The sequence below is a fragment of the Oratosquilla oratoria genome, chromosome 20, assembly GCF_046742065.1.
Source record: "Oratosquilla oratoria isolate Oo_2021 chromosome 20, ASM4674206v1, whole genome shotgun sequence".
Taxonomy (NCBI): Eukaryota; Metazoa; Arthropoda; class Malacostraca; order Stomatopoda; family Squillidae; genus Oratosquilla; species Oratosquilla oratoria.
The window spans coordinates 59,210,102-59,229,069 of record NC_134796.1 but is presented as its reverse complement, the minus strand read 5'-3'; the positions used below and the strand labels follow the sequence as shown (position 1 = coordinate 59,229,069).

At 34.3% G+C, this 18,968-nt stretch overlaps 2 protein-coding genes across 3 annotated transcripts in view; one reads left to right on the top strand and one right to left on the bottom strand.

The window, feature by feature from the left end:
• LOC143036591 (BTB/POZ domain-containing protein 6-like) overlaps window positions 1–17,534 on the top strand; it is a 244,789-nt gene extending 227,255 nt beyond the window's left edge. For both annotated transcript variants that reach the window (XM_076204150.1, XM_076204151.1), the window contains exon 9: window positions 12,922–17,534. In XM_076204150.1, the coding sequence (XP_076060265.1) occupies window positions 12,922–13,167 (246 nt within the window). In that variant the 3' untranslated portion in view covers window positions 13,168–17,534. The remainder of the gene's footprint in view (window positions 1–12,921) is intronic.
• LOC143036010 (uncharacterized) lies at window positions 2,361–3,614 on the bottom strand. Its single transcript, XM_076203268.1, has 2 exons — window positions 3,474–3,614; window positions 2,361–3,254 (listed from the first exon to the last, which is right to left on the bottom strand). The coding sequence occupies exons 1-2, from the start codon at window positions 3,612–3,614 to the stop codon at window positions 2,361–2,363; spliced, it is 1,035 nt and encodes a 344-aa protein (XP_076059383.1).
• Window positions 17,535–18,968: the final 1,434 nt, after the last annotated feature.

Here is an 18,968-nt window from a genome sequence, read left to right as displayed (position 1 = left end):
TAATATCAAGGAGGCTGTAGAGCGGAGAGGAGCCATCTTTGAAAAAGTGGCTCTTGAGGAATTCTACCGGGACAGAACTGATCATACACAAAACATTGATGTGGAGACCAGAAGGACCAAGGCCCATTGGAAGTCCTAGAAAAAGGTGGATGGATAATATCAAGGAGGCTGTAGAGCGGAGAGGAGCCATCTTTGAAAAAATGGCTCTTGAGGAATTCTACTGGGACAGAACTGATTGGAGAGGTTTGGTATTGACAGGGCACCGGACCTAACGATTGGATGTTGAGCAACGTGCAAGTGAACAGGCACATATTATTATAATTATTATTCTATTCTCTCCAGTTTCATTTACAAGACTTCATAATAACTTCATTAACGACACCAAGAATTGTTTCTTTCTCCTTTTTTTTTAATTCCTATGAGAACTCAATTGCCTTTTAGACTTGGAAATGAGGTTGTCATTGCTACTGCTGTTGTTGATTATGATATACTTTGTTAGTTTGTTCGTATTCAGTTCCATAAGGCAAACTAATTTCAAAAGTTATTGTGTGATCCTCTCATTTTTTATGAAGTTGACTGCAGTAATTCTAGAACACATGTTGGAAAAATAGTAGGCTAATGATAACTTCCATGCCAACTTAGTTTTAACATACCTACCTCCCATACTTCACCGCACCCTCATATATTTTTATCTCAATTCTTATAAAAGTATTTCATACTTCTAATGTTAGCATTTTAATTGCTTAATTTCTATTGCTTTTTGAATTTCTATCTACTGCATGCTCATTACTATTAACACTATCCACACCATCACTACCCGCCTCGTGTTTATAGTCCTTGGGCTCACGTAAGCACATTTTCATTCTTCATATAAATTATGATCAGAAGTGGGCCTATTAAAAAAAAAAAAAAAAAAAAAAAAAAAAAACAGCGGCTTTGGGATTTTATGCTTCCCACTGTATATATACATTGCATCTATGTTCTTTTACATATTCAATGCAGTAAACTGAAGTGAAAAAGGGAATTCCAAATAATGTTATGTCGTACTATGTACGTTTGCTCTATGTTCGATAATACATCGATATCTGATTTGCTGAGTCCCCTTCTCATTGTTTATCTTTCTTGATTCAATTTCCTCTAGTCACCTCATCAATTTCATTCTTATTATTTACCTCTAATGTCCCCTCTCTCTTCAGTTTGATCTCATTCCATTTTTCCCTTAATGAATTTACTTTTTTTTATCAGCCTCACCACACCCTCATATATTTTCATCTCAATTCTTATAAAAGTATTTCATACTTCTAATGTTAGCATTTTAATTGCTTAATTTTATTACCCTTTGAATTTCTATCTACTGCATAGTAATTCTTTATTCATTTCCAAGTGAAAATATAACATATATATATAAATTTATTTATATATATATATATATATATTATATATATATGTGTTTATATAATATAATATACACACACACACACTTACACACACACACACACACACACACACACACACACACACACACACACAAACACACACACACACACACACACACACACACACACACACACACACACATATATATATATATATATATATATATATATATATATATATATTATACACACACATACGCATCCATACATTATATATATATATATATATATATATATATATATATATATATATATATATATATATTATACACACACACACGCATACATACATTATATATATATATATATATATATATATTTATTTATTATACACACACACGCATACATACATTATATATATATATATATATATATATGTATATATATATACATATATATATATATATACATATATATATATATATACATATATACATATATATATATATATATATATATATATATATACATACATACATACATACATACATAAAGAATAAGAGTATAACAAATGCATGCCATAAGTAACATTAATGGATCTAATCGAGTTAAGCTTAACCATTTTGCTGAACAGGGGTTCTCCCCCTTGTTGAATGGAATCGTGTAGCGTCAGCCAGTGTATAAGTCGTGAGATGATCAAACGCGATATCGGCTTTGTAGATCTTGGTTGGCGTCAAGAAATTTTATTCAGCTGAGGGAAACCTCGGAATATTTATGGTGTTTAATGAATACACCTTAAACAGGAGATGGTCACGCTGACCAATATTCCACAATTATTTGTTGATATTTCTTTCAGAATTTTACTCATAATTAGTTTAGATGAGTTTTATGTGTACTATCTTTTTCGCTCAACCGTGGAACCAATTGTTTTGCTGGATGTCTGAAACTGTTGCTCTGTATTTTGGTTTTGGAGCAAGAATCTTTTTAACGAGACCAAAAGCATTGTTGGAGAGGGATCTCCAAGGTCTTCGGAGACGCATTTCTGAAGACGAAGAGGACCAGATTGCAAAGTTCAAGTCTTTCGTCTGAGCGTCCTCCCAAGGCGTCTGACCGGTAAGTAGCTGGAAGAGGATGATTCCGCAAGACCAAACGTCTGCGGGCTCTCCTCTGTATCTTCCAGTAAAGACTTCGGGTGCAACGTACCCGGATGTTCCAAAATAGCTCGCACAGGTACCTGTCCTTCTCGAACTCGACAGCCAGACCGAAGTCTCCGATTTTGAGGTCTTCGGTTCTGGACAGGAGAAGGTTCTCAGGCTTAAGGTCTCTGTGAGCTACTCGTTGTGAGTGAAGGTATTTCACCCCGTAGATCAACTGATTGAAGTAGAACCGAACTTTGTTCTCCTTTATTCCTCCTGGTTCGATTCTGTCTTCTAGAGTACCTCCACTAACGTATTCGAGGTAAATGTAGACAAAGTTTCTCTCCCTTTGTTCACCAAGGAACGATACAATATTTTCATGGTCTAGTCTTTTATGGATACTAATTTCCTTAATTTGACTTTTTAGACCTCTCATTCTGATTGATTTTAGTGCGCATTGTACTTGAGTCGTGGTATCTTTCACAAGATAAACAGAGCCAAAAGAACCTCTGCCCAACAACTTCAGTACTTCCATATTTCTATGATCTGAAATTCTAAATTTCTTATTTGCCTTTGAAATATCTTCTTCAAATTTTCTTTTCTTCGTCTGGTGTCTTTCGATCTCTTCGATGACAATATTTACGATGCTTAAGACACGAGAGATGTGTTCGTTTGGTTCCATATCTGGAGCTTTCAGGAAGGCTTCGATCTCTTCCTTGTAAGGCCTTAAGCACACTGGCGACTTTGTAGAGCCACAAGTGGCTGCGTTTTGTGGCGGGGATATTTTCTCCCATAGGTTCCCATTGTTTTTAAGCTTTGCCGATCACACTTGGTGGGTGTGATCGGCAAAGCTTGAAAACAATGGGAACCTATGGGAGAAAATATCCCCGCCACAAAACGCAGCCACTTGTGGCTCTACAAAAGTCGCCAGTGTGCTTAAGGCCTAATGGCTGAGGAGCACTTGTCGCTCTTCATTGCTGCATTCGCGTACGAAGGCTCGAACTCTCCTTTCGAAGCCCATGTCGAGGTCATTGCAAGTCCTTTGTGGCCCTGGGCCACCAGTAGCTCCTGCTCCTTCAGCTGATGTGTCGCTGAATTCCATGTCTTCGCCAAACGGTGAAACCTTCAGACATTCCCATTCAACTCCGATGACAAGATGTCTTGTCATTTGGTCAAATAAAACAAAAAATCATAAAACACCAAAATGTTTGATCAAACACCAGAAAAATATGACATCAGTCCTCGTTTTGCTGCGAGCGAAGCGAGGACTGACGTCATATTTTTCTGGTGTTTGATCAAACATTTTGGTGTTTTATGATTTTTTGTTTTATTTGACCAAATGACAAGACATCTTGTCATCGGAGTTGAATGGGTTAACAAAAATGACTTTCGGTAAGAAGGCTTTGGAGAATCTAGGATATACATTACACCAATGAAGTCTTTCCGCCCATTTTCAAATAAGTTACATTACAAGAACATGTGACCATTATCATTTGTAAAACTATAGACCATGTTTAGTTTGCATTTACAAATCATAATAGGCCAATTAAGGATGCATTATTGACATCATATGAATATTTGGTCCCGTGATACCCTTTTGTGAGGTCCAAATGTGATCATAGAATGCGTTGTTATAACATTATATAGACCAGCATTTTTTTTTTTTTTTTTTATCATTGCGAAAGTCATGGAATAGTTTTCATGTTTCAAGGAAGTCCGACAGGATGGGGCTATCTTTCGCCATATTAAGTAGATACATTCTCTCACGTCTCTAACTTCACCACTTTTACTTACCCTTTCCATCTTTCTTCTTTTTACCTTATTATCGATTTTTCTTATACCGTGCTACCATATTTCTATTTATTCACATGCTGTCATGTCACGCATCCTCCATTATTACCACTGTTCTTTTTACCACATTTAGTATTTGGTATTATCATTATTAATCAATCACTACATTATCATTATCATTAGTAGTAGTAGTATATCATTATTAGTATATTATAATTTTTATCATTATCATCATTATTATTATTATATTAATATTATTATCATTACTATTATCAGTTATCAATATCATCATCGTTTTTATTAATATTACTGCTAGCATTATAATCATTATTTTTATTATTAGTACATTGCATTTGTTAATTAATTATTATAGTAAATATCATTCGGTGATGTCCAGACTTGTCGCCAACTCTGGCAACACGGGGAGATAGTGAGGTCCCCCTCATGTATAAATACCCACAGCCCATTTTGTACACCATTCCTTTGAAAAAGCAAACATCTGAAACTATTCAGGAATAAACTGATACTAAGACTTGTGCTTCCTACTCCCATTTGCGTCAACCTGTCAGAATGTATATATATATGTATATATATATATATATATATATATATATATATATATATATATGTATGTATACATACATACACATGCATATAAAAGTACATATGCATAAACATATCATATATATAAACAATTACACATACAGAATGAACTCGAAACTATAACCTTTTTTGACACATACTTTAACTTTTTTGAAAATTACTTGCTTCAACTAAAGCGAATACCCTATCCATTAATTCCTAGAACCTTGACGTAATTATTTTAATGATTGAGAACATATTACTCTTCTTTCACGAAACCGTCTTTAAGAAGTCTGTTTAATGGGACAATATTTGATCCATATCTTAATTACTCAGTCTGTTGACATGCTCAAGTAAAGGTTAAATGAATTCTATGTCAGTTGAATTAAGAAGTCTTAAGGTATATATGTGATCACACGGGGGAGTATAAGATCGAGAGGAATATGAGTATGTTGAAGAGATATGATGTTTGGCAACTCCTGGTATATTCTAAATTGGTAATTTTGGAAGAAAAGAGTGATGGATGGGAGTGGAATGAGTGGGAGTGGAATGGATCGGAGTGGGCACGTGTGGTGGATGAGAGTGGAATGGGTGGAAGTAGAATGGATCGGAGTGAGCACGTGTCTTTTAACTTGACTATATAAGGGGGAAAAGGCCCTTGGTATATGGATAGGTTGGTAGTTTCCAAATATTCATCACTTATAGAGTATATACATACATAGATTCAAAATATTCTTCACTTACAGAATATACATATACACACACATATATACGTTGCTAACGTAACTCCCATATATATATATATATCGAAACAGAGAGTTGTTCTAAATGTTAAAACTTCTAGATGGAAAAATGTTACGAGTAGAATTCCTCAGGGTTCCGTTCTTGGGCCACTTCTATTCATAGTATATATAAATGATATCGGCCACGGACTGAAATCTATTGTCTCAAAATTTGCTGATGATACAAAACTGTGGGGAATGGCAAATGATCACTTAAACCAATTAGATATTCAAGTTCTTTGGAAATTCGTTAACAAAAGTGGATAGTGAAAAGGATCTCGGCGTAATTATCAGTAACGACCTCAAGTCATATAAGCATTGTATTTCAGCATCTAAGAAAGCAAATAAGATTCTAGGACTGATTGTGCGATCTTTTGATTTGAAAATTCAATCTCTCATTTGGAATATGCAGTTTCCGTATGGTCACCGAATCTCATTAAAGACATTGACAGATTGGAAAAAGTACAACGACGAGCCATAAAACTTATTCTAAATATCAAATTTAAATCATACGAAAATCGACCATATGAATCTGTTAAAAAAAAAAAAAAAAAAAAAAAACGTAGACTCAGGTGAAGATAAATGTGGGCAAAAGTAAAAAGCTATAAAAGGGGAGAGAGTGGCAGCAGACTGGAAGTGAGTAAGGAAGAGAGATTGGAGGAAGTGGATAGTTTTAGATACTTGGGTGCAAATGTGGCAGGAGAGGGAGGAGTGGGGGTGGAGGTAGAATGTAGATTGAAAGAAGCGAATAAATGTCTTGGTGGATTAAAAAGTGTAATGAGAAATAGACATTTGGGAATGGATGCTAAGAGGATGTTATATGAACGTGTTATTGTGCCGACAGCACTGTACGGGACAGAAACATGGAACATAAGAGAGGAAGAGAGAAGGAGTTTGAATGTGTTTGAGATGAAATGTCTGAGAAGTATGATAGGGGTTACTAAGCTAGATAGAGTGAGAAATGAGGAGGTGAGGAGGAGAACAGGGGTGGAAAGGGAGTTGGGAGATGGGGTTGATGAAAGAGTATTGGGATGGTTTGGACATATGGAATGAATGAGTGAAGAAAGATTGGTAAAAGAGGTGTGGAAGGCAGAGGTGGAAGGAGTGAACATGAGGGGGCGACCTAGGATGAGATGGATGGATGTGGTAAAAGGTGCTATGGGAAAGGGGGAATGTCTGTTGAGGAAGAACGAGAGAAGATAGGGGTGAATGGAGAATAATTGTGTATGGATGATGTTATGATGTATGAGGGGGAGTGGGTGGTGGATGGGGGGTGAGGGATTATGAGAAATAAATTAACGCAGCCCGAAGGGATTTCTACCCGTCTTCTCTTTTTCTGCATGAGAAGACGGAGGGGGGGGGGTCACCGAATTAATGAAGCGGCCTTGCTGTGGATCTACTGTTTCTTGGGACACTGCTTCTGACCCAGGGCAGTGGACAAGATGCAGGGATGACCCGTTATCCAGGAGGCGCCAAGATAAGAGGGAGGGAAGAAGGTAAACGGGAGTTGTTTTTTGGCTACCTCCTGTGTAAGGGGAAAAAAGCATTTGGTATATATATGTATGTACATATATATATGTATGTATTGAACTAACTCTTACTATACCTATACACATCTTTCCTATTCCTCATTAGGAATGACATTTCCCATAATGTTAATCTTTCTTCCATTCTATTCAAAACCAATCTTCTCTTTTCTTTCACTTTAACACTGATAATTCACATCATTACTTTCTCTATCACTCTAGTCCATATCATTCTTCCCTTTCTATCTTTATCACTGATATTTGAACTAATCATAATTACCTTCTTTTTCATTCTATTCAACTCACAACAATGAATATACATGGAAGAACGAAACAATACGTATATATATTTCCATCCCGGTATTCTACACCAGACAAGCCGACTACAATTTAGCTGTTATTTCACTGGTGCACTTAGCTAAGCCAATCCTCTTGAGCGTAATTCCTTAATCCACTGTTATAGTCGTGAATTTGTGTTCTACTTCGAGTGCGGCGGACACAGCGTACTTTAACGAGACATTGGATAACCAACTAAAAAGTAAATGGATTTGGTGCAGCTGTGATTAGTTTTGTATTTAAAGGAAGAGGAAACGCATTTTAGTATTTTTGACTAATGGGTCTTACTGTAGTATGTACTATCATCCTTCAAAATATATATGTATATATACATACATATATATATATATATATATATATATATATATATATATATATATATATATATATATATATCATTATTATTATTATTATTATTATCATTGCTATTACTGTTACTATTTTTATCACTACAAATATTATTACTGATTTAAATACGCATCACTGAACATAAGGAAAATTCTAAATGGTAAGCAACCCCCCTTTTGTACTCATTATTACAGATTTTTTCCAACAAATATATACCTACATATACCAAAACGTATTTTCCTTCGCATAAGGCGAACTTCAGAATAATTACTCACTGTAATGTAAGACACAGTATTAAAATATTCGAATATCTTAAAGAAAAAAGATCTATCGAAAGGGGCTCATATCTCTTTGCCCATATGTATGTCTGTGAAAGGTTTCATAAAACTTCGTACTTGTTCCATATTGATGCGTCAAGTACCAGTCAAAACAATAAGAATGTACTTAATTAACCTCCAGTCTGCTGATGATTTACAAATGACGCTTATTAATGAGAACCATATTCGCCTTTGAACATGGTCTATTTTTGTGACATTTTAATGATTGTGAATTGACATGAAAAAAAAAAACACCACTTCGAATGTATATATATATATATATATATATATATATATATATATGTATATATATATATATATATATATATATGTATGTATGTATGTGAAAAAATAGGAAATCAACATATGATCATATTAAAAATATCGTATATTTCTATTGACAAGGAGTCAGTACCGTATTTTGATAATTGATTAGGACACATGTTTAATCATATATGTATTTATGTAATGCTCCATACTTAATGAAATCAACAACAGATACCTGCGCGTTGTGGCTCTGAGAGAGGTGCGCCTGAGAGGATCATTCATCATGAGAGGATCAGTAAATTGTCTCCAAGGCCAATCAACGCCTTTGTATCCACCCGGAGGGCCTGGGATTCGGTCACTATTCAAACTAAAATTTCGGACATGACACCCCACACCGGTTGTGTGCATATTTGCACCTTGAGTTTTATTCGAGTCACGAGATTCATAATTGAGTCACACAACCTTCCCACACTCAAATGTATATCATATTCAAACGTATATGTAAATGTTATATGTTATATGTAAACGTTATTTTTATGTATATATATCATTGTTATATGTAAATTTATATGCTACATTATATGTGAATTTACATTCTATATAAATGTTTATATATTCTTATTCCATGGTCGAAATAACCTTCCTGACTAAGCATCATTTGACTAAGTGCTTCCTATACATAGTCTGATGCAATACTTAGTATCGAGGATCGATAGGCTTGGTCGCTGCCGTCTACATTATGTAACCACCAAGACCTTTCAGTGAAATTCAGGCGTGCGTGGGCCCGCCACGCCAAGACCTCACGGTCCTTATGAACAGAAGAACATAAGAGTGAAGGAGACTACAAGATATCATAAGGCCTACACTAGGCACTTCCATTACCACCTGTCATCCCCATCCATACCGTTGTCTAACCGTTTCTTAAAACAACCGATATTTTCAATGCTCACCAAATTGTTATTAAGTCCATCTCATTCGTTGACCACTATTAGTAAACAAGTTCTTGCGTATTTCCTTCTTAAATCTAAATTTGTCCAATTTAAATTCATTACTACGATTCTTGCCCTGTTGTCTTAATATAATGACCTTGTTAAAGCCTTTGATCCACTTGAACACCTCTATTAGATCACCTTGCACTATGCGCCTTTCCTTGTAGTCAAATGTTTAATAGATAAGAACATAAGAATAGAGGAGACTGCAAGAGACCATAAGGCCTACACTACTAAAGCAGTGTACATAAAACTTTCATGAGCACCTCAATTCTCCCAATATTGCTAGCAAGTGTGTGGTTTAGGCTACATTTACTTCTTTGTCTACAGTATCTAATTCACTGCCTCTAGGTAATTTCTCCTTACTGTGCTCTATATAATTTTTGCATTATTTCACAACTTGTGTTTAGTGTGGTTCTGTTTTTCATTCTGAGGTCTGTGCCTTCGATTACAGCCTGTCCCATATTCATTTATCATAATAATTTTCTTTAGTTTGTACCACAGCATTGCTAATATCATATTTACATCTTTCTTCTCTTTCCTTCTTATACATTGTTTCCCGATAGCCAGTGATTGCTTTTCAATTTGTTTTTTGTTGTGATACAGTGCCACGTTTCTTCCATTAATTGCATTTCAATATTCTATTTCCAGTTGTTTTCAAGTCGACATTCTCTTTATATGCGGCGTAAGTTTAAGATATGAATCTTATTTCATTGTTCACATCTTGAGGTACCCCTCCGTTATCTTTACTCTTCTTTAAAAATATATATTTTTTCATATTTATTTGATATATTATCTAATTATTATGCCTAATCGAAAGTCACATCCTTACGGTCATACAGTGTCTGCTGACACGAACGAGAACAATATTCTCAATGACGGAAATTTCGCTGTTTTGTCTTTTGCAGACAATGCGATGAATCCAACAATTAGAACAATATTCTCTTTTGTGTCTGCAGACACTATGCATAGATGCTTTACTCAATGCAATGCCTTAACTCTACCGTGTTATGTCCTTGAATAAAACACGATTCGAAAGTGCAGTGGTACTGATCTCGACCACTAATTCAGCATCGCTGTAGTATGTGTGTGTGTGTGTGTGTGTGTGTGTGTGTGTGTGTGTGTGTGTATTTGTGTGTGTGTGTTTGTGCGTGTGTGTGTGTATGTGCGTTTGTGTATGTGTTTGTGTGTGTGTGTGTGTGTGTGTGTGTGTGTTTGTGGATGTGTGTATATATGTGTGTGTGTGTGTGTGTGTATGTGTGTGTGTGTGTGTGTGTGTATGTTTGTGCGTGTGTGTGTTTGTGCGTGTGTGTGCGTGTTTGTGCGTATTTGTGTATGTGTGTGTGTGTGTTTATGTGTGTGTTTGTGTGTATGTGTGTGTCAGCATTGCTCATAGACTCTCATTCGGGAGGGTAATAGCTGTCGATCACGAGTCCAACACGTGATACAAGACCGTGGGTAAATTACATAGTCTCTTCACGATATGGGTAGCCCATGGCTCCTCTCGTTCGTAGTTCATTCTAATAACTTTTTATTGATTGACTTTAATTGAGGCCAAAAGCTCGAGTTCTTGAAAAACAATTAGTTTAAGATTATCTTCATTCCTACAGACATAAATCTTTCTGGGATTTCAAAAATCAAATATTTTTCTTTCGTATTTGCATTTAATTTCCATTCTCATAACCTCGTTAGTAAAGGGTAATCTATAATGATTCTGCTTTTTTCTCGACAAATAAATTTTTTTTGGTTAAGTTAAATTTCGTTATTTTTTCTATAGTGATATTCTTTTCTTCTTTCGTCTCTTTTATAGATTTTTTCTTTAGGATTGCTTTGATATGGCATTGCACTAAGTGTTTTCAAAAGTAATTATTTTATATATATACATACACACACACATATACATATACATATATATACACATATATGCATATATATATACATACACACACATACATATATGTATACATAATAATGATGAATAAATAAATAAATAAATTATAATAACAAATAATAATAGATAAAATAAGTAAATAAATAGATAGGTAAAGTTAAAAAATAAACAAACAGGTAAATAGTAAATAATAATAAATTGATAGATAAATACAGTAAATAAATGATAATCAAGGAAATAATAAACAGACAAATAATAACAAACAAATGAATAAATAATATGAAATAAATGGCAGGCATTACAGCATCTTGCTTAGGTGTTTATATAAATCAATCTTAAAGCTTCGAACTGAACTATATTGCACTGCCTCTGCAGGAAGTTTATTCCATTCATTAACTACACGGTTGGCGAAGTTGTTTCTACCCACTTCCAAATTAAATCTATTTCAGGATAGTTTGAGACCATTATTCCTTGACTTCAGATGGCAATTATGGCAATTAATGCGCTTGATCCTGAGGGCTTATTCAACCTCTAATTTGGCAATGTCGATTCATTTCTAATTTGCTATTAACACTCTCAAAAAGAACAGTGATTTACATATCACTAAAGTTGATCAATCAAATGCTGTAGTAATAATGAACAAAAAGGATTATTTAACAAAATTGATGAACTACTCAAGGATAAACATAAAAAGAATCCCACTGGGTTAGTAAATAGCCTTTTCAATAAGAAGATAAAAGAATTGTTAAATGGAAAATGTGAACTTATCAAAAAGTTTATACCTTGTACATCATATAATCAGTTTTATGTTGGTCAGACTACTAAAACACTCAAAACACGAATTAATGAACACAAGAATTATGCTTCAGAGGAAAACCAATCTAGCGGTATACTTATCCACACGAATAATTTTAACCACCCACTTGGATGGGATAACGCTAAAGTCATCACATACAACTATAACACCACAGAAAGATATTTAATTAAATGCAGTTTGATCAAATCTAGTAAGGGAATAAATGTTAACCTTCATCAAGGTTGGTACAAATTAGGTAGTTATGTTTGCCAAGAAATTTCACAATTGTTTAAATTGTAATATGCCAGTTATGAGCAATTGTCTCATGATGGTTGATTACCAGAACGGCAATAAAGCCACGTGTATTTCTTCCACTACCTTTCCGAATTTCTACTTCACCTTGTCAAATTCAATCATATATCCTATGTATTATATCTTCCTTTTATTATTCCTTCTTTATTTTAGCACTGAAGATGTAATTATACGAAAGTGCTCTGCTTCATTAGTTTACCTTTTCCTGGTAGTTACTCCCGCATATATATATATATATATATATATATATATATATATATATATATACATATATATATACATATATATATATATATATACATATATATATATATACAGTATATATATATATATACACATATATATATATGTGTATATATGTATGTATATATATATATACATATATATATATATATATACATATATATATATATATATGTATGTATACACTCGTATATACATATTTTACTTCCACATAATTTCTTTTTTTCAGGTGGAAGTCCGAAAAGAAGACCCACAGTCGTCTCCCCTGGTCTCGTGCGCGTCCCACGGCGCCAACGTATCCTTCAAGAATCCTGTTCACCTGCGTGAAGGTGTCTCATACATCTTCAGGATCAACGTCACAGATCCTGACGTGGTCCTCTTCGGCGCAAAGGATATCAGCCGAACTTACGAGACGTCAGGCTTCGAGGTCAAGTTGAAAGGGGGCGCCTTTGCCCATGCACTCGTTTTTACTTGAAGGAGGAAGTGTGAGAAGGAAGAGTTTGGGACTAGGAAAGATGGAAGGCGTGTGTGATGGAGAGCCGTGAACATAAGAACATAAGAATGAAGAAGACTTTAAGAAATAAATTGGCCTTCACTCGGCAGCTGTATGTGCCTTACCACCTCTTCCCCATCCATAAAGTTATAAGAACATAGAAATGAAGGAGATTGTAAGAGATCAGAAGTCCTTCACTGGGGAGTTCCATGTCTCTTACCAATCATCCCTATCCATAAAGTTATAGGAATATAAGAACATAAAATTAAAGGAGACTGGAAGAGATCATAAGGCCTTCACTAAGCAGTTCCATGTCTATTACCACCTATCACCCCTATCCATAAATTTATAAGAACATAAGAATGGAGGAGACAGCAAAAGATCATGAGGCCTACACTAGGCAGTTCCATGTCCTTTACCACCTATCATCCCCATCCATAAAGTTATAAAAACGTAAGAACATAAGAATGAAGGAGATCATAAGGTTTACATTAGGCAGTTCCATGACCAATACCATCTACCATTGCTATCCATAAAGTTATCTAACCTTCTCATAAAACAACCAATAATCTTAGCGCTCAGTGCATGGTTACTAAGTCTATACCATTCGTTAAACCCTCTATTGGTAAAATAATTCTTGCCTATTTCCTTCTTAAATCTAAATTTGTCCAATTCAAATCCATTACTGCGAGTCCTGCATTGTTGTCTTAATATGATGACACTGTATCACCTTTGTTAAAACCCTTGACCCATTTGAGTACTTCTATCACATCACCCTGCATTCTACGTCTTTCCAAAGAGTCCAAGTTATGGTATGATGGAGAAACGTAAGGAGGAAGGAAAGATGGAAATGGAAAGAAGAATGGCAAATAAATGGGGTGGACAGTGAGTTGAGGTAGAAGAGAGGATAACACGCAGGAAAACAAGGTTGAGGAAGATGGATACAAAATAAGCTTGATGAATATAATGTTGATGTGTCATGTAATTTTGTATCAGAAATGAAATGAAATATATAAAGGAAAGGATAATGAAGTATAAACAAAACAGATGACCTATATTTCTTCATACAAAAAGCGCAGTTGTACAAGCATACACACATGTACACGCAATCATAACTGAGGAACAATAGCACACACACACACACACATACACACACACACACACACACGTACACACATTCATCGGATTCATACCCAAATATTATGTGTCATAACGAGCGTAACCGACGCGGTGCATGAAAGAAATGTAAAGATGGATTTCGTATACATGGACCTAAAGAAAGCGTTTGAAAGGATGCCAAACAACTATTTCTTTCGGAACTGAACTTTAAACGCATCATTGAATGCAAATTGTTGCAGTGGATGTGAAATTTCTCGGAGTCTCTGAGAATAAAATCAGTATTTTGAGAAGACCCCTCACTTTCGGGAAAAGAAAATGACACCTGGAGTCCCACAGGGATTAGAAGTGATGACATTTGTCTTCTTTGTATACTTAGGTGAGTGAATACAATAAACATATATATGTGTGTGTAGCTGGAATGACTTCGTACCAAACCAGAGACTGTACTGTGAGAGTCTAGACCAATTACCTTCAGCATCATTCGTGACGTCAATTCCGTCTACATAGGCATATATATGTGTGTGTAGCTGGAATGACTTCGTACCAAACCAGAGACTGTACTCTGAGACTCAGTCTAGGCCAGTTACCTTCAGCATCATTCGTGACGTCAATTCCGTCTACATAGGCATATATATGTGTGTGTCGCTGGAATGACTTCGTACCAAACCAGAGACTGTACTCTGAGACTCAGTCTAGGCCAGTTACCTTCAGCATCATTCGTGACGTCAATTCCGTCTACATAGGCATATTTATGTGTGTGTAGCTGGAATGACTTCGTACCAAACCAGAGACTGTACTCTGAGACTCAGTCTAGGCCAGTTACCTTCAGCATCATTCGTGACATCAATTCCGTTTACATAGGCATACAGTATATATGTGTGTGTGTTGCTGGAATGACTTCGTATCAAACCAGAGACTGTACTCTGAGACTCAGTCTAGGCCAGTTACTTTCAGCATCATTCGTGACGTCAATTCCGTTTACATAGGCATATGGCACGTTTCCTTGATGTTGGTCCCACTCATAGAGCTATTTCCACAAGAGACAACTCTTGAAGAGACAATGGGGACGCCTACAGAACGCATAACTGGAGCAAGATGATTAAACCTGTAGAGAGTTGTCTCAAGTGGAAAGGGTGTCTGCATGGAAGCCTACTCGGAGAGACCGCGGGGGTTAGCGCCGACGTATATGTCAGGCAACAAGATCTCTTGCGTATGCCCCAATTAATGACAATAATGCTATGTCCAGTGCCTTCACATGTGAACTATGATTTAAGGTTCTGTAGCTCAAAGTTGTAGAAAAGAGAAGAGATGAAATAGAATAACAATGTCTAAATGTGTTAGAACAAATACTTGATAGAGAATGCCATATTAAGGTATCTTTCATTAGAAAAATTAGCCACAGTCTGTATCTCTGTAAATGAATTAATAGATAGATAAAAAATAGATAAATACATTAAGAAATGTATATATAGATTAATTAATGAATAAGAAACAAATAGACAAACAAATGAATAGATAAATATATGAATGAATAAACATATGAATGAATAAAGAAATAGATAAATTAATAAATAAATAATAACTGATTAAACAAATAAAAAAGGAAAAATTTTGATATGATGAAAACATTTATAAATGAATGTGATACCTAAAGATGAATGAATATTCAAACAAAAATAGTCCAGAAAAAGTTATGGAAAAAGGATTTTTTCAACGGTTGAAAAACCTGAAAGTTGATAGGATTATTCACTCTATCTTATAATACGATCATTCACATGTTTTGATATGAACATTTGAGCGTAATACTAAGAAATGAATACGAAATATTGTGAAAATAGTAATTTTGATCCTAATATAATTATGCTTCAAACTATCAATGTGAAACTATATTGTTATGTTAATTGAGATATACTGTAGATGAATTGTACCATATTCTGAAAGGTGATAAATTGTCTTACTGTTAGAAAAAAAAAAATAAAATAAACAAATAAATATATTGATGTATAGATAAATAGATACATAAATGAATAAGTAAGTCAGTGAACAAATAGATAAATGAATGAATAAATGAATGAATGAATGGATTAATTAATTATTAGATAAATGAAAAAAGATATAAATAAATTAATAAATAAGTAAATAAAAACGTAAATGAATAAACAAACAATAATTGGATGAATAGACAAATAAATAGAAAAGTAAATAAATAGAAAATAATAAACAAATAAATAAAGACATGAATAAATAAGTAAATGAATAACTCAGTCAATAAATGAATGATTAATAAACAAATAGATAGATAAGTAGACAGCTTAATGAATAAATAAATAGATAAGTAAATATGTACATGTTTGTAATATAAGATAATATAGGAAAAAATGTGTTCACTGTTTGAAAGCGTGTAAATATACAGTTTTACTTGTACTATTAGGGCATACACTTTGCAAAGACATAAGCCAGAGACAGTATTTCTTTCACTGTTTGTGAAAATACTGAAATTGGCTGGTGAATAAGAATACTTCATCAAATATTTCATCCTGATTTGTATGTATAGTATATAAGTTAAGGTGCTGTACTTTAGTATTATTTGGTCTTAATTTATGTTTGATTTTAAGTGTGCGCAATAAATTGCAAAGACTCCATAAAGATTTTCAATTTGCATACTTGATTACAAGTTAACCAAATAGAGTATACGTTGTTATTATCATCTATTTTATCCTTTTTTTACATTGGTTTTGTTTTCTTTATTTTCACTGTCGTCGTTGTTACTGATTATGTATTTTTTATTATAATTATTAATGCTGTTATTGTTGTTATAGTTAATACAATTTTCATGTTAATTGTGAGTCACCTATTGTTTAATCAACTGTTATTGATTACTTGTTAGTTACTGGTCAGCTAATTATTGATACTCTCATCTTTATCACTATATACAAGAGTAAAAAGTAAGGATCCCACGCTGGGATGCGCGTAGTTGCGGCTGAAGCCGCCACCTTTACCCTATTATGCGCTTTGGGGACTGTTAAGTCAACTAACAGTCATTGTTAGAAATCGGAGAGAAGTGTGGAACTCGAACCCAAGACTAAGCGAATGCGAGACCAGCGCGCCTCCGATTACATCGGCAGCACACTGCACAGATACACTAAAGTTTCCGGAATAACAAAGGAACAAAAAGTCATCCATAGACAAGACAGGAGTAAGCAAATCCTCACTTAGACACAAGCAAAGTCGAATCTATAGATGGGCGAATCTTGTATTTAATAATTAATTAATTAATTAATTAATTAATTAATTTATTTATTTATTATTATTATTATTATTATTATTATTTTTTTTTTTTGAGGGGGGGGACTGAAAAAAACACTGCTGAGGGCAGGCCGGTCCATTAAGGTTGACTTTACATAGATAGTAATACCCTTACTGATAACAGTTAATATCAGTTATGGCGAGGCGTCACCACTTTTGTTGATGCTGTACACGCGCACACGAAAACACTTTACATACATAGCCGTATAACTAGGGACCTAATTTATAAAAGATCCTAACCCCTAATGACGGAGATTTGACCTAAATCCCTATGTCGGCGACCTAAATGCTTATGTCTAGACATAACCTCGACATTATGGACAGCTGATTTAAGTAAAAGATCCGCCATTTTGAAGATTTATATCTAGATGTTAGGATCTTTTATAAATTCGGCCCCAGGATCCTTTACCAGCAAAGGCGCTATCACATTGTGCATCCACGGGTCTCATCAGCGACGACCGTTGAGGGAACGTTTGGTTAAAAACGACATCGGTTACAATATTTTACTTTTCAAATCTCCAAATATCAAATTAATTATCTTTCCGTCATATAAAGCAAAGCTGAATAATGAACTCAGAGATTTTAAACCTATACGAGTGTTAGACATACTGCTGAAATGTTTTAATAGATGTCTAGATTTCTGTAAGTGAAGTCATAGTCTAGTTACTCAAATGGGGGTTGGAGGTAGAGTGTCGGAGGAAAATAGCAGTGTGATAACCCCCTTTACAACCAAATTTGACAGCTTTTGGTCCGTGGTCTTCGTCTTCTTAGAGTTCGCGTCACGTGAGGGACTCTATTTTGCTTCTTTGAGGTATACCTCGTCCTTCTTCTCGAGCATTACCATCAAGGGTGAGAAGAATTTATATATATATATATATATATATATATATATATATATATATGTATATATATATATATATATATATATATATATATATATATATATACATATACATATATATATGTATATATGTATATATATATATATATATATATATTTTTTTTTTTTTCTTTCTTTTCTTTTTTCTTTTTTTAGTGGATCAGAGAAACGTAAATAGTGATGTAGACAGTTTAATGATGTAATAAGAATGATAAAAAATGAGTTACTCACATGTAAGAATTTGATAATGAGATAGAATAACCAAGACGAAAAGAAAGGAAAAAGATAAGACAAAAATAAATCGGAAAGGAGGAGGAGGAGGAGAAGGAGAAGGTAGAGGGGGAGAAGAAGGAGGATAAGAAGAAGAGGGAATAGGGAAGGAGAGCGAAGTGTGGGGGTGAGTGAAGATATAAGAATTTGATAATGAGATAAAACAAGAGAGATGAAAAAAAGAAAAGTTAAAAAAAGGAAAAAAAGG

Coding starts and splice junctions, on each gene's coding strand:
- LOC143036010 (XM_076203268.1), bottom strand. CDS start 3,614: ATGGAATTCAGCGACACATCAGCTGAAGGAGCAGGAGCTACTGGTGGC. Junction 3,255..3,473: donor GCAGCAATGAAGAGCGACAA/GTGCTCCTCAGC, acceptor GGCTCTACAAAG/TCGCCAGTGTGCTTAAGGCC.